At 39.9% G+C, this 12,483-nt stretch overlaps 1 protein-coding gene across 2 annotated transcripts in view; it reads right to left on the bottom strand.

The window, feature by feature from the left end:
* Positions 1-12,483, bottom strand: part of sugt1 (SGT1 homolog, MIS12 kinetochore complex assembly cochaperone) — a 72,971-nt gene that overhangs the window by 38,453 nt on the left and 22,035 nt on the right. For both annotated transcript variants that reach the window (XM_039694657.2, XM_089132281.1), the window contains exon 4: positions 8,978-9,047. In XM_039694657.2, the coding sequence (XP_039550591.2) occupies positions 8,978-9,047 (70 nt within the window). The remainder of the gene's footprint in view (positions 1-8,977; positions 9,048-12,483) is intronic.

Below are 12,483 nucleotides of genomic sequence, written 5' to 3'. Positions count from 1 at the left end.
ATGTACATTTAACTTTTCTGGCCTCTTATTGCTACCTGTCCCAACTTTTTTGGAATTTGTAGCTCTCATGAAATCCAAAAGGAGCCAATATTTGGCATGGCAATTCAAAATGTCTCACTTTCAACATTTGATATGTCATTTATATTCTATTGTGAATAAAATATAAGTTTATGAGATTTCTAAATTATTCCATTCTTTTTTTACTCACAATTTGTACAGTGTCCCAACTTTTTTGGAATCGGGTTTGTACAAAATTAGTTGTTTTGGCATATTAAAGTCCTTTATGTTGTGTTGGGTATTAAGTGTTGATGGAAAAGGCGGACAATTTGTAAAGCAAGCATTTTTTTTTTGGGGGGGGGGGGGGGGGGGGGTTAGACTGAACGTGTTTTTTCTTGGCAAAAGCAGAGTAATTGAAATCTTGTGTAATTGAAATCATGAAGATCTGGACACGTCCAGTGACTGTGGTGAATAGTGCTGCTGGCAACAAGGGAAAGACCTTGTGACAGCCTGGAGAGACAGCTGACACGAGGAAAGAGACCCCAATGGGGCTATTAAGGGTTAGCTCCCTTGTCGGCAGTATCCAGCTCCGTGTTTACAGGATGCTGGAGACACCTGCCCTAGGCTTTTGAGAAATTAAAGAGGAAAATACTCCTAGAATCTGCGAGAGTGGGGGCGGAAGATCACTCAATGTTGGAGAACATGGTTACCGACTCAGGTATGGAAACGGGTATGAGTATGGAGAGTAAGACTACTCTGATTGAATTCCAAGTTTGTGTCTGTGGCTGGAGCAAGGCAACAACAGTCAGGGGTTTGAAGATTCATCAAGGGAAAATGAAATGCTTGAGGGAGAAGGGACGAGGGCCTCACATTGATCAGTATTTCTTACGAAGTCAGTCAAGCCAGTCGAATGAAATCCAGCAACAGGAAGTAAACTACAGCTCGCAGGATATCAGCATCCCTGTCATAGAGAAGAGGAGGGCTTGCACAGTTAGTGATGAATATATTGATAGTTGTGAACCCGGTCAGACTAACCAGCATAAGAGAGAAATGGGCATAGGCCTGGAGTTAGATGGCCAAGAGCTTGTGAGAAAACTGCATGGGACATGGTAAACACATATATGCTTTGCATTGGAAAGACTAACTGGTACAGTTGAAAAGAAGCTGGATAAATTTGGACACATCATTTACGCATATGGAAGGTGAGAGGTTTGGTGTGGAAAAAAGGAAGCAAAAAAGTACAAACTACTCCTGGAGTGTCTAGATGGCAGCAGGTTTAGAGAAAGGAGAAAGATAAGGAATCAATGGAAAAGAGCAGAACAAAGTCAGAAGGAGGGACTCAATCTTGTACAAAGGGCCATAAAAGTTAAGGTGGCAGCATTACGCCGAGCTGAGCGCCTACGTAAACGCTACAAAAAGAAGGAACGTGCAAGGGCTAATTTTTAAAAGACTCAAATTCGTAAAAAATATTCACCAGTGAGAAGAATGGCATTTTAAAAGCATCTAGGGTTGACAGGTGCAAAAAGGCATGAGCCTATATCAATTCCATCAGACATCCCACCTATCAATCCACCATAATACCAAATGGAGGTCTGTGCACCTAAGTGGAAAGAGGTAGAGCAGGTTGTGAGAAAGGCAAGGGCTCCAGGGCCTTAAGGAGTTCCATACAGAGTGTACAAGAATGCTTCAGGAGTTCTACAAATTCTGTGGAAATTGATAAAAGTGGCATGGGAAAAAGAGGTTTACCTAGGGCATAGTGCAGAGCAGGTGGAGTCGTTATACCTAAAAAAAGATCCTACAAGCAGTCAGTCAGTTGCATCCTATTTCACTATTAAACGTTGAACGTAAGATTTTCTTCAGCATTATTGCCCAGAGAGTGTCCACCTACCTATTAAAGAATGGCTTCATTGACACTTCAGTTCAAAAAGCGGGCATTCCAGGATTCTCAGGATGCTTAGAACACGATGTTATCTGGCCACGAATTAAATCAGCTAAAAAGGAGAGGAAGGAGCTCCATGTGACATTCCTGGATTTGGCTAATGCATATGGTTCAGTGCCACATGAGCTTCTCTTGCTCTCATGAGCATTTGATTTTTTCAGAGTACCAATGTCAATAACAAATTTAGTGAAAGCCTATTTTGGAGATTTGCAATTTAGTTTCTCAACTCCAGAATTCAGCATTACATGGCAATGACCTTAGAAGAGTCACACAACAAATGTGAAAGGGAGGCAGCACCTGTGTTAAAAACTAGTAGAAAGTGGACAACAAAGAAATCCGTGGTAGAGGCAAAGGCTGCCCTTCAAATAGTGGATATCGTGGGACAGGTACAGCATGGAAGAAGGGGTTTTGGGCTCAGTTTAGCTCCTCCAAAATGGTACAAGGCAGGCCCAGCTCAAAGGAGGAAGATGGTAGTCAACGAGGTGCAAAAGCAGGAGGAGGGGATGAGGTGTATAAAGGCCATTTCCCAGGCCAAGCAGAGAGAATAGATGAGATGGGAGAGTCTGGAACAACGCAAGATGGTCTGACAAGACCTTTGGTCGATGGAAGAGAGTAGGATCAGTTTCCTTATCAGGTCAACATATGATGATCTCCCATCTCCACAAAACCTAAACCTCTGGGTAGGAAAGGATCCCACTTGTCCTTTGTGTTCATCACCTGCAACATTAAAGCACATTTTGACAGGATGTAAGGTGGCTCAATTTACTTGGTGCCATGACTTTGCTTTAGCATTAGAAGGCAAGCGTAACAAGACCAATAAGTTACCACCTGTTCTAACAAAACAGTACACACAGAAGACAATATTCCTCCACCCAGGCGAACAACCACCAAGAAAAGGTGTTTAAAACCAATTCTCGCCCAGGACAACTGGAAGTTGCTAGGGACTGGAAAATGCTGGCTGATCTTGAACAACAGCTTATTTTTCCACCTGAGATTGCCACCACTAACCTACGACCAGATGTTGTTTTGTGGTCTGGATCAGCACGCATTGTTCAACTAACAGAGTTAACAGTGCCATGGGAGGATGCTGTAGATGAGGTATTTGAGAGGAAGAAACTGCGATATGCTCATCTGGATGCTAAAGCAGAACAGCGAGGATGGAGAGTCCAGGTTTATCCAGTGGAAGTGGGTTGTCGAGGATTTGTGGCACACTCTACAACCCTGTTACAGATGACAGATTCAGTGGCCAAGAGTTGTGTGTGTTGCAGAGTAAATAATTTTTCGGAAACAGCAGAGAGGAGCAGCAACTGGCTGTGGTTGAGACAGAAAGATTCTAGCTGGCTATGTACAGGCCGCCACGGTATGGTTTCGTGGAATTCTTAAAAAACTTGAATAGTCTTTTGGTTTATTTGTATAGCTTGCATAGTAATTTCAGTTATTACGTTCCTGTGTATATTGCATGAATGAGGGTTGGTGTTGTGGGCAGATATAGTGTTTTGCGGTAGGTAGTATGCCATGCGGAACCGTTTCCACTGAACCTAATTTAACAAAGACAGTGGGGCTCGACAGACTTAGTCAAACGGGTTGGTGCGTTTGGTTGGATTGTGAGATTGTGGTTAGGTCACATGTGAACTATGAGGAAGGAGCAACCTCAGCAGCAGGATGGATGTAAAGGTCAGTATGCTGGGCTGAGTTGAGTGGGGGGACTCTGGGACACCAGAGTCACTGTCAAGCCCTCTTGAGGTGTTGTGGGCTAGTCAACAAAACACTGAGGACAGGAGGTTCCCACTTGAAGACCCTAGAGATGTCCCCAACTCCGCTCAATCTAGACGGTTTTTGTGCTGGTCCACAGGGGAGACCACACTGTAGTTGCAGCCATTGTGTGTGCTGACGCACCAAGTACACTGCAGACGTTAACGCCGGACAGAAAGAGATTCACATCACCATATGGAAAGAACCGTAAATGGATGGAGAAGCATAGTTTACTGTAAAGCTACATCTTAGTTGGTGCTTATCTTGGCGAAAGCCGAGTACAAATCAGCATGAATCTTACTCTTGTGTAATGGAAATCTTTCTGTCTGTAGGGCCGTGGAACTAGGGGTGGGAATCTTTGGTCACCTCACGATCCGATTCCGATTCTGGGAGTCACGATCCGATTCCAGAACGATTCTTTATATACTTTCCCCCCTTATTAATTCATTAGTTTATATAATTAAGTAGGTCTACTTTTTAAAACAGTTCTATGTTAAGAATTTTAAACTAATATAACTTCAAAACATAAAAGCAAGTAGGAAATAATAAAGAGGAGCATAGAAACATATAACAAACAACAAACAAAAAGTGCTTTCAGTAGCCTATAGATTATCTGAACGTTGTCCATTCAAGAACTGTGAGTAAATTTTCTACGACATTTTCTTTTTAAGAATTTACAAGAATTTTCTTTTACTATGACAACATAGACTGCGGGAGATCTATTAAGCTGCATTCATGCACTCATCTCTTTCGAAATATAAGAAATAATGTGGTTTGTCTTGTCCGTTTAATCCCTTAATACATAACTGGCTGTGTTTACGTTAATTTTGCACAAGTACATTAAACCACGGAGACGCACAGCCGCATGCGCGAGCAGTCTACACAAACAAAACGCGCGGGAGTATTTGAAATTGAAAGTAGTCTTCCGTTAGTGAGGTTCATATTTTAAATATACAAGTCCACTCCATTCCAAACTACATAAATGATGACTTCGTAGAGCATTCGTAAGGAAAAAATACCGACCGGCGAAATAGCACACTTCAAGTGTAACATCAAACAAAGTGCGCGTGCAATGAAGCCTGTGAATGTCCTCGTAATTCGCTTCAATCTTTCCGAACTTTATGAAAGATTAGGTTCCAGTGGTGTATGTAGGCCTATGTGAGGAATTGGAAGCAAGCAGAATACGGGTGTTTCTAAAGCAAACTCAGCGTCATCGCAACATCTGATTAAATACTAAACTCAGAATTGATCTAGAATCGTTGGAGAGAGAATCGCAATGCATCAATGGATCGATTTTTTCTTTCACCCCTACGTGGAACAGGGCAGTGTGATTTTTTTTTTCCAACAAACTCTGAATTGTTATATTGATTGTCACTATTGGTTGGCCCCTTTTCATAATTTTCAACTTTGGTCTAAAATAAATACTCTTTACCTTTCAGCTCAACTTTACTGTGTGGCCACATACTCCGTTTTGCAAATAAGATTACCCTCTATATTAATGATTCGACCAAGAATGGATGGAGGTTGAAGCAGGCTTCACTCAATACACTTGGAATTATTTTAAGAGTGCTGGCCTAATAATTAGAGTACATATATGGAAGAAAGAGACCGCACTTTGCATAGATTTTTTTTTTTTTTTTGCATAGACAGTTTATTTTACACAAACGCGTTTCAGCGCGTGCCTTCTTCAGTGTGCAAAGAGTCATACTTTACCCAATCTTATATACCCACACCAGTTGACACACCCATAATGACATCAACCAATAATTTTAAAATGATGCATATGTTACCAATGTTTCAATGGGTCCATTAATGAAAGACAAAGACACATATTTAGATATAACATATAATACAATACTAGTAATATATTTACAGGAAACAGCTTAGAGACAGGTCCTCATTCAATCCATTGGGAATACATGCGTTTAAATTAAAAATGTACCAAGCCTCCCTTTGAAGGAGGCGGTTCTCACGGTCTCCCCCTCTTGAAGACCGACCAACACACTCCAGACCCATAAATTTAATCATATTGGCATTATGTCCCTCAGAGTTAAAATGTCTAGCAACTGATGATTTCTCATCATAGTTATGCTCAAAAATCCGGGCCCACAAGGACATGTCAGTAAATAAACAATAAAGGTGGAAAGACATGTAATTCTGCCCTTAACTTTATAAGTTCTGCCTGTTTTTGGATGTGTAAACATATTGTCTGTCAGCATAAAATTACTTGCTGCACAGCTCAAACACTTAAAATTACCATGAGGAATTTTGAAGGGGAAAGACTACTGGGGATGCGCAGGAAGGTACGAGCGCACTAATCGATCTCTCAGGCTAGGTGCTCGTTTATAGTAAGTACGCGGTAGATCTTGGAACGTGTGTCCTATGTGAAGGTCGCTACTTAGAATGTGTCAATGACGTTGCACGATGTTCTTTAAACTATTCGAGATATGGCCATAGGTCGATACAAGGGCAGGGCTCCAGACTGCGACCAAATGGTCGCATTTTGCGATCAAAATTTGAGAGTGTGCGACTGAATTTTACATCCAGTCGCACATGTGCGACCAGTAAATTTGCCACACGTTAAACGCATGGTAAAGCGTGGAAGGGGGGCGTCAATGAATCCGTGACAAGAATAGCGCGCGTAAACGTCTGTGGGAAGGAGACGGAGACAAATATTACAACCTGATGTGCGTCTGAGCAATCAGCGATCTATCGACTCGTTAGTCGTTACCTAGCAGCGAATGTAAACAAAATGAAAGTGGAACGAAAATATGCCACTCATAGCTATGATTAGGACTGTGGAGCAGCAGCAGCGATCCGAACCATTGACAAAATAAAGCCCCGAACTTGCCAGTCGCGGGTCGATCTTGCTCACGCAACACTGTTACTAGATCCAGTAAAGAAATCCATTGAATTCGCCTCAGAATTAATAACATCAACACCACGAGATCCAGTGAGAAACTCTCCGATTCGGCGCAGAGTTCTGTTATAAACCATATCAAATCAAGCAGCGCTGACGTGGAAACCAGGAGAAACACTTGACGTTAGCCTTTCAGTCCACAAATCAGCCTATCAGAACCATGCATTTAGGCTAATGTAGTAAGTTAATTCGAACCATAAATATGATAATGTGTAAGAAATAATCAAATGCTTACAAGTAGCCTACTACACATCTTTTCCCAGCACTTCAATAATATCATATTTGTATTTTTTATGTGAGATTACCAACACATTTTTTGTTCATCCTTTAAAGATTGTCCTAAAACGAAAAATTAAGATGTTGGAAAACTCTTATTTAAACACAAAAAATAACAATAGGCTACCATTGTAAACAGGATGTTTATTGGCTATTTTCACTCCATAATCCATATACATATTTCACTACTTTTATTAATTAATATTAAGACATTATAAATGATAGTAACTAAAGTTAATTTCATCTACACCCTAAATTAAGCTTAGTGATTTATTGTCAGCCTCCGTGCTACCACATTTTTATTTTATTTTTTTGTAGAACTCGCTGTGAGTTCTCATTTGAGGTGATGCTGCCCTCAACTTTGAGTCTGGAGCCCTGTGAACTTAAAATAAAACAGCATATCATAATGTCAAGTCTATTTATTATTAAAGAATTTGTCAGTATTACAGTTATTTTGGGGGAAATTTGAATAATTGCATTGCAAGCTGATTTAAGGTGTGCCCCTAAATTTTCTGCTTGCGCTCCTAAAATTTTCAGTCAGGGGCAACAGCGCTCCTAGTAAAAAAAGTTAGTCTGGAGTCCTGAAGGGTAACTGGAGTGTTATTTGATTTTACCTGATCAGTACGTTTGGTCATCAAGTCAGCGCGCTGTAAACTGTGCGTGCGTTCTACACAATCATGTACTAAATTGTGTGTATAACCCCTATCGATAAATCTTTGACACAGCTCCCCCACTTGTCGCTCAAAATCCTTATCATTACTACAAATGCGGCGCACTCACAGCAATTGACTATAAGGTAGACTAAGTTTAAGAGAAGGTGGATGAAAACTCTGGTAGTGTAAAAAAGAGTTACAATCCGTATCTTTTCGATAAATTTCAGTGTGTATCGTGTTGTCTAACTTTTTCACTAGAACATCCAGAAAAGGCAGAGTCTTGCAATCATAGGTTAGTGTAAATTTAATCGAGGGCGATCTAGAATTTACATAATCATGGAAAACACTCAGTTCGTCTTCCGGGCCCGACCATACAAAGAATATGTCGTCTATATATCTATACCACACTTTCAGATACTGATTAAAAGGATTAGAATTGTAGATAAAATCCTGTTCAAATTTGCCCATAAAGAGATTGGCATAATTAGGCGCCATGGGCAAACCCATGGCAGTGCCTTGATTTTGTAGAAAAAAAATTATTTTGAAACATAAAATTATTTTTTGCAAGAACTTCATTAGCCAATGACAACAAAAACTCAGTATGTGGAACTCGATTTATCGGCAAGTTATACTCTAGGGACGCTAGCCCTGCATCATGTGGGATATTAGTATACAAGCTGGTCATATCCATAGAGCACAATAGATCAGTTGTGCAAATCTCCCCAATACATGACAATTTCATCAGAAAGTCAGTAGTATCTTTTAGAAAAATTGATTGTACGGATTGATTCCCAGAAACAATTGGACGGCCAGGCGGATCATCCAACCTTTTATGAATTTTGGGCGACGTATAAAACACTGGTCTCAATGGGTTAGTTTGTAACAGAAACCCGTATTCTTTTTCATTAATTATTGCGTTGAGATACAGCCCTCTTCAATATAGTTATCATCTCTTCACTAAACTTCATAGTGAGAACACATTGTAAGCGAGCATAAAAGTTAACGTCACCAAGTTGTCTCTCTATTTCTTGTACATAAGCAGACCTGCCCTGAACAACAATGGAGCCTCCCTTGTCTGCAGGTTTAATAATTATATCATCATCAGCCATCAATGTATGTAATGCTTCTTTCTTGGAAGACAACAAATTATGTCTAATAAAATAGTCATTGGGCTTAAAGCAGGAAAAGACGTCTATGCAAAGTGCGGCCTCTTTCTTCCATATATGATTCGACCAAGAACAATAAGGTAACCTGTGCTACAGCTCTCTTGTGCCACCTCTGACTTATAATGGTCTCACTGTTACAACACTACATTTGAAAAGTATTCCAGTATTGCAGAATTCCCAGAACACACAGCATTTCAATGACTTATTAATGATGCAGAGGCATATAAATACAAAGGTTTGTGTTTTATGTGAGAAAACAATATTGTGAACTTACCCGGTTCTTAAGAAGGCAAGTGCAAGAGCTGGCTGCAGCTGCTGGGCTTTCTTGGAATCATCAATTGCTTCTAAATGACAAAGAGAGTTACATTTCGACTAAAAAAAATGCAATCTATCCACAGTCTTTTGTACGATATTGTATGATGAAGTTCTTTAAAAAAAAGACAACAAGCTTTTGGACAAGTATAATTGTGGTTCTATTTGAAAGAAGACATGTGGTGGTCAGTTGTTATCAATTCATAATTTATAACAAACCGTAAACAGGGTATCTGCTGGTTAGCCTGCAGAATTAAATTTAAGACCAATTTTATAGTTACATTTGCAAAGAGAACACATTTCCATCCTTAAAACACATTGTCTGACATAGAGACTGTACACTGCATACCATTAACCTGATCAATGAGTTTCTAATTACATGATCCAAGTTTGGCTCAATTTGTTGTGATTAATCTATTTTCCCTGTATAATGCTTCCTCAGTATGTTAGATTTTGTGATCCATTGTGCCATCAAAGTGCCAGCTTTTCCTTCAGCTTCTGTGCTTGGACATCAGTGATTTTCTTACCATTTTGCTGATCAGGGTGCATTCTATATCTAGACCCATCTAATGACAGCAGCTCCATAGAGATAGGGACATTAGCCGCGTTTCCACTGCCGGGCCAGGGCCGGGCCGTGCTAGTGCGTGCCAGGGCCAGTCGCGTTTCCACTGTCACTTCCGGGGCTTGATCGGGGCTTCCTCAGGGCCAACGGCCAGGATTTCTGGCCCGTCGAATACCTTGGGCCAGAGCGGGCCAGCTCGTGCTAGAGGCGTGCTCAAGGTAAAAGGCGGAGTTTATCGGTGTTATGGAACGTTATGATCTGAAGCAAGATGCACATTTCACTTTTTTATTTGGGGTGTCCATGTTTAAAATTGCACAACCGAGTGAAACCTTTTTGCTCGGTTAAGTGGCGTCAATACATATTTGCACAAAACTTTTGCGTTTTTTTTTCTGAATGTCAATAAAAAAATATTGTGAAATGACAGCGTTTCCATTAACGATGTTATGCGACTAAAACATCTTTTTTTTTCTTTCGCGATAAGTTCCAAAAATAATGGCAACGGACGTTGGTAGTCTATCACAGCCACCGCACTAGACATTATTAGCCTATTTATGGACGTGTGTGTTATCCAAGCATTAATGGCAGGGAAAGAGACAGAGTTATCCCTCATTTCTGCTCCGCGGTCTTGATTGTGGCATTTCTTTGAGGTTTTGTCTAGTAGGCTATTCCTTGTATCTTTTATAAATTTTAAAAAAGAACTCTGCCCTCGTATTATGTCCAAACGGTCTACTTTTGTGTTCATTCGTTTCCCCTTATTTAATCCGTTGGCCTAATTGCAAAATGAAAAATGAACGTTTGTTGTATTTTGTAAAACGCAAAGTTGAACACCAAAATGTTCATTTGAACTGTAGGTCTATGCCAAATGCTGTGCAAAAAATATATAGGCTATATATATAGGCTACATATCGACGAATTCAGATATTTGTTTGATTTTTTTGCCCCTTTAAACATTTAAAATATTTGACAAATTAATATGAAAAAAATATATATTTTAGCCTACTGGTTTTCTGAGGCCAAATTAGAACCTGGAAATGATATTTTCCCCGCAGTGCTGAATGAGAAGAGCCGTAACCACAGCCTACAGAAATTGGATTTATAGGTGATTTATAGGCTACAATAGGCTAAATGTGCCTGATAATAAAATAATATAAAATAACGAGGCATTAATTGTTTATTAATAAACTATTGTTTTCTAAATCATTTTCCGCTAAAAACATCTCTATCTCCGGATGCACATTTAGAGAGAAATTAATTAGCTACATAATTACATAGTCAGAAGATATTGGCTTTCGATTCGAATTTGTTCGTTTTAAATTGGACATTTAAAGCTTTAATCTACAAAGGATATAAACCCCTGTAGATTAAAGCTTTAAATGTCCAATTTAAAACGAACAAATTCGAATGCGGTCACTGTTTCAGTTCTCGCGCTTCAGTTCACGGATCATGAAGCGCGCCTGATTGTTAAAGCACAATGTTTTCTTGTTATTGTGAGTTTACGCAAATACATGTATTTGCGAATAAGGTATTATTATTTTCTGTATGACCAGAAATTAAAGAGTATTTCAAGTTGTTTCCACTGAAAGAGCTGCAGTGAAACACACACTGGATATGCGTCAAAAATATTGTGTTTATTTGTGCTTTGTTTTGTTTTTTGGATAAAGGCGTCTTCTACATATGCAGACTAATAAAATGTTACAATAATGATTATTATTATTATTATTATATGAGGACAGAGGTTTTGCGAAATGGACGCGTTTCCAATGTGCTTATTTTCAATTGGCAATTTCAGTTTGAAGGGTGATGGAAATGCGGCTTTAACTGCTCCGTACTTACTGCGTTTTATTTCTATAATTAATTTAGTTTCAAATGGGGTCCAACCAGTTATTAAAGGTGTTAAAAATTAACTTAAGGGCCTCGGTTAACGGTTAATGAAAAACTTGAAAACGTGCAGCCCTACTTTTTATATCGCGCAAAAAAAAAAAATCAAATCGCTGCTTGAAATGGAGAATCGCCTGTACTGGTCTGTCGAGGATACCAAAGCTCTTCTGAGCATTTGGGCAGAAGAAAGGGTAACGTTACGACGTCAATTTGACGCCGTGTGAAGAAACCGTCCCTCACCGTCCCTCTTTTAGTGGCGACTCGCGAGACAATCGGGACACTATTGCAGCCACGGCAGGTGAGTTAATATACATGCTATCTTACTAATTTAAAAAATAAATTAATTCATAATACCCGCTGAAATGGGTTGGGTTGTATGACGTTTGATCCAGAAAGGCGTGTTAGAGGCGGGGTTTGGGGCAGCGCTGTGGGGCTACTGGCCCGGCAGTGGAAACACAAGTCTGGTGCTTGAGGCCCGAGGCCACTAGCTCGGCTCGCTGTTAGCTCTGGCCCAGCCCTATCCCGGCAGTGGAAATGCGGCTATTGAGGAGCCAAATACAGAGGTTGACAATCAGATATCAGTCAACAAGTGGTCAGTCGTCTCCTGCATATTCTTCTTTTATTTATGGAGAACCCCCTTCTCCATAGCCTGCCAATGGGACAGGAGAAGCAGTTTCTTGCAAAAGCCCATAGCTCATTATAGCGCTGCCCCCAACACTGTGCAAGAATAGATCTAGCCTAGTCTGAGGGTTGGTACGAGAGGATCAGGGATGGAAATTAACTTTTTTGTCCACCGGATTTCAAAATCTACCAGCCAGTCAATGTTTTTACCAGCCACTTTCTTGTTTAACCGACAATGTGTAACTGCATTGGAAAATTAATACTACAAGATCTACAATACTTAACCAGTTTATTTAATCTCAAGTCTCAATGAAATACTGACATTTCTCTTTATCTCTTATACACACACACAAACCATTAACTGATATACATTTTGTTAAATTAATAGGGCAGATTAATTAAAAAAT

The sequence above is a fragment of the Pimephales promelas genome, chromosome 6 (genome assembly GCF_988280905.1).
Source record: "Pimephales promelas chromosome 6, fPimPro1.hap1.1, whole genome shotgun sequence".
Lineage (NCBI taxonomy): Eukaryota > Metazoa > Chordata > Actinopteri > Cypriniformes > Leuciscidae > Pimephales > Pimephales promelas.
This window is presented reverse-complemented; position numbering and strand designations above follow the sequence as displayed.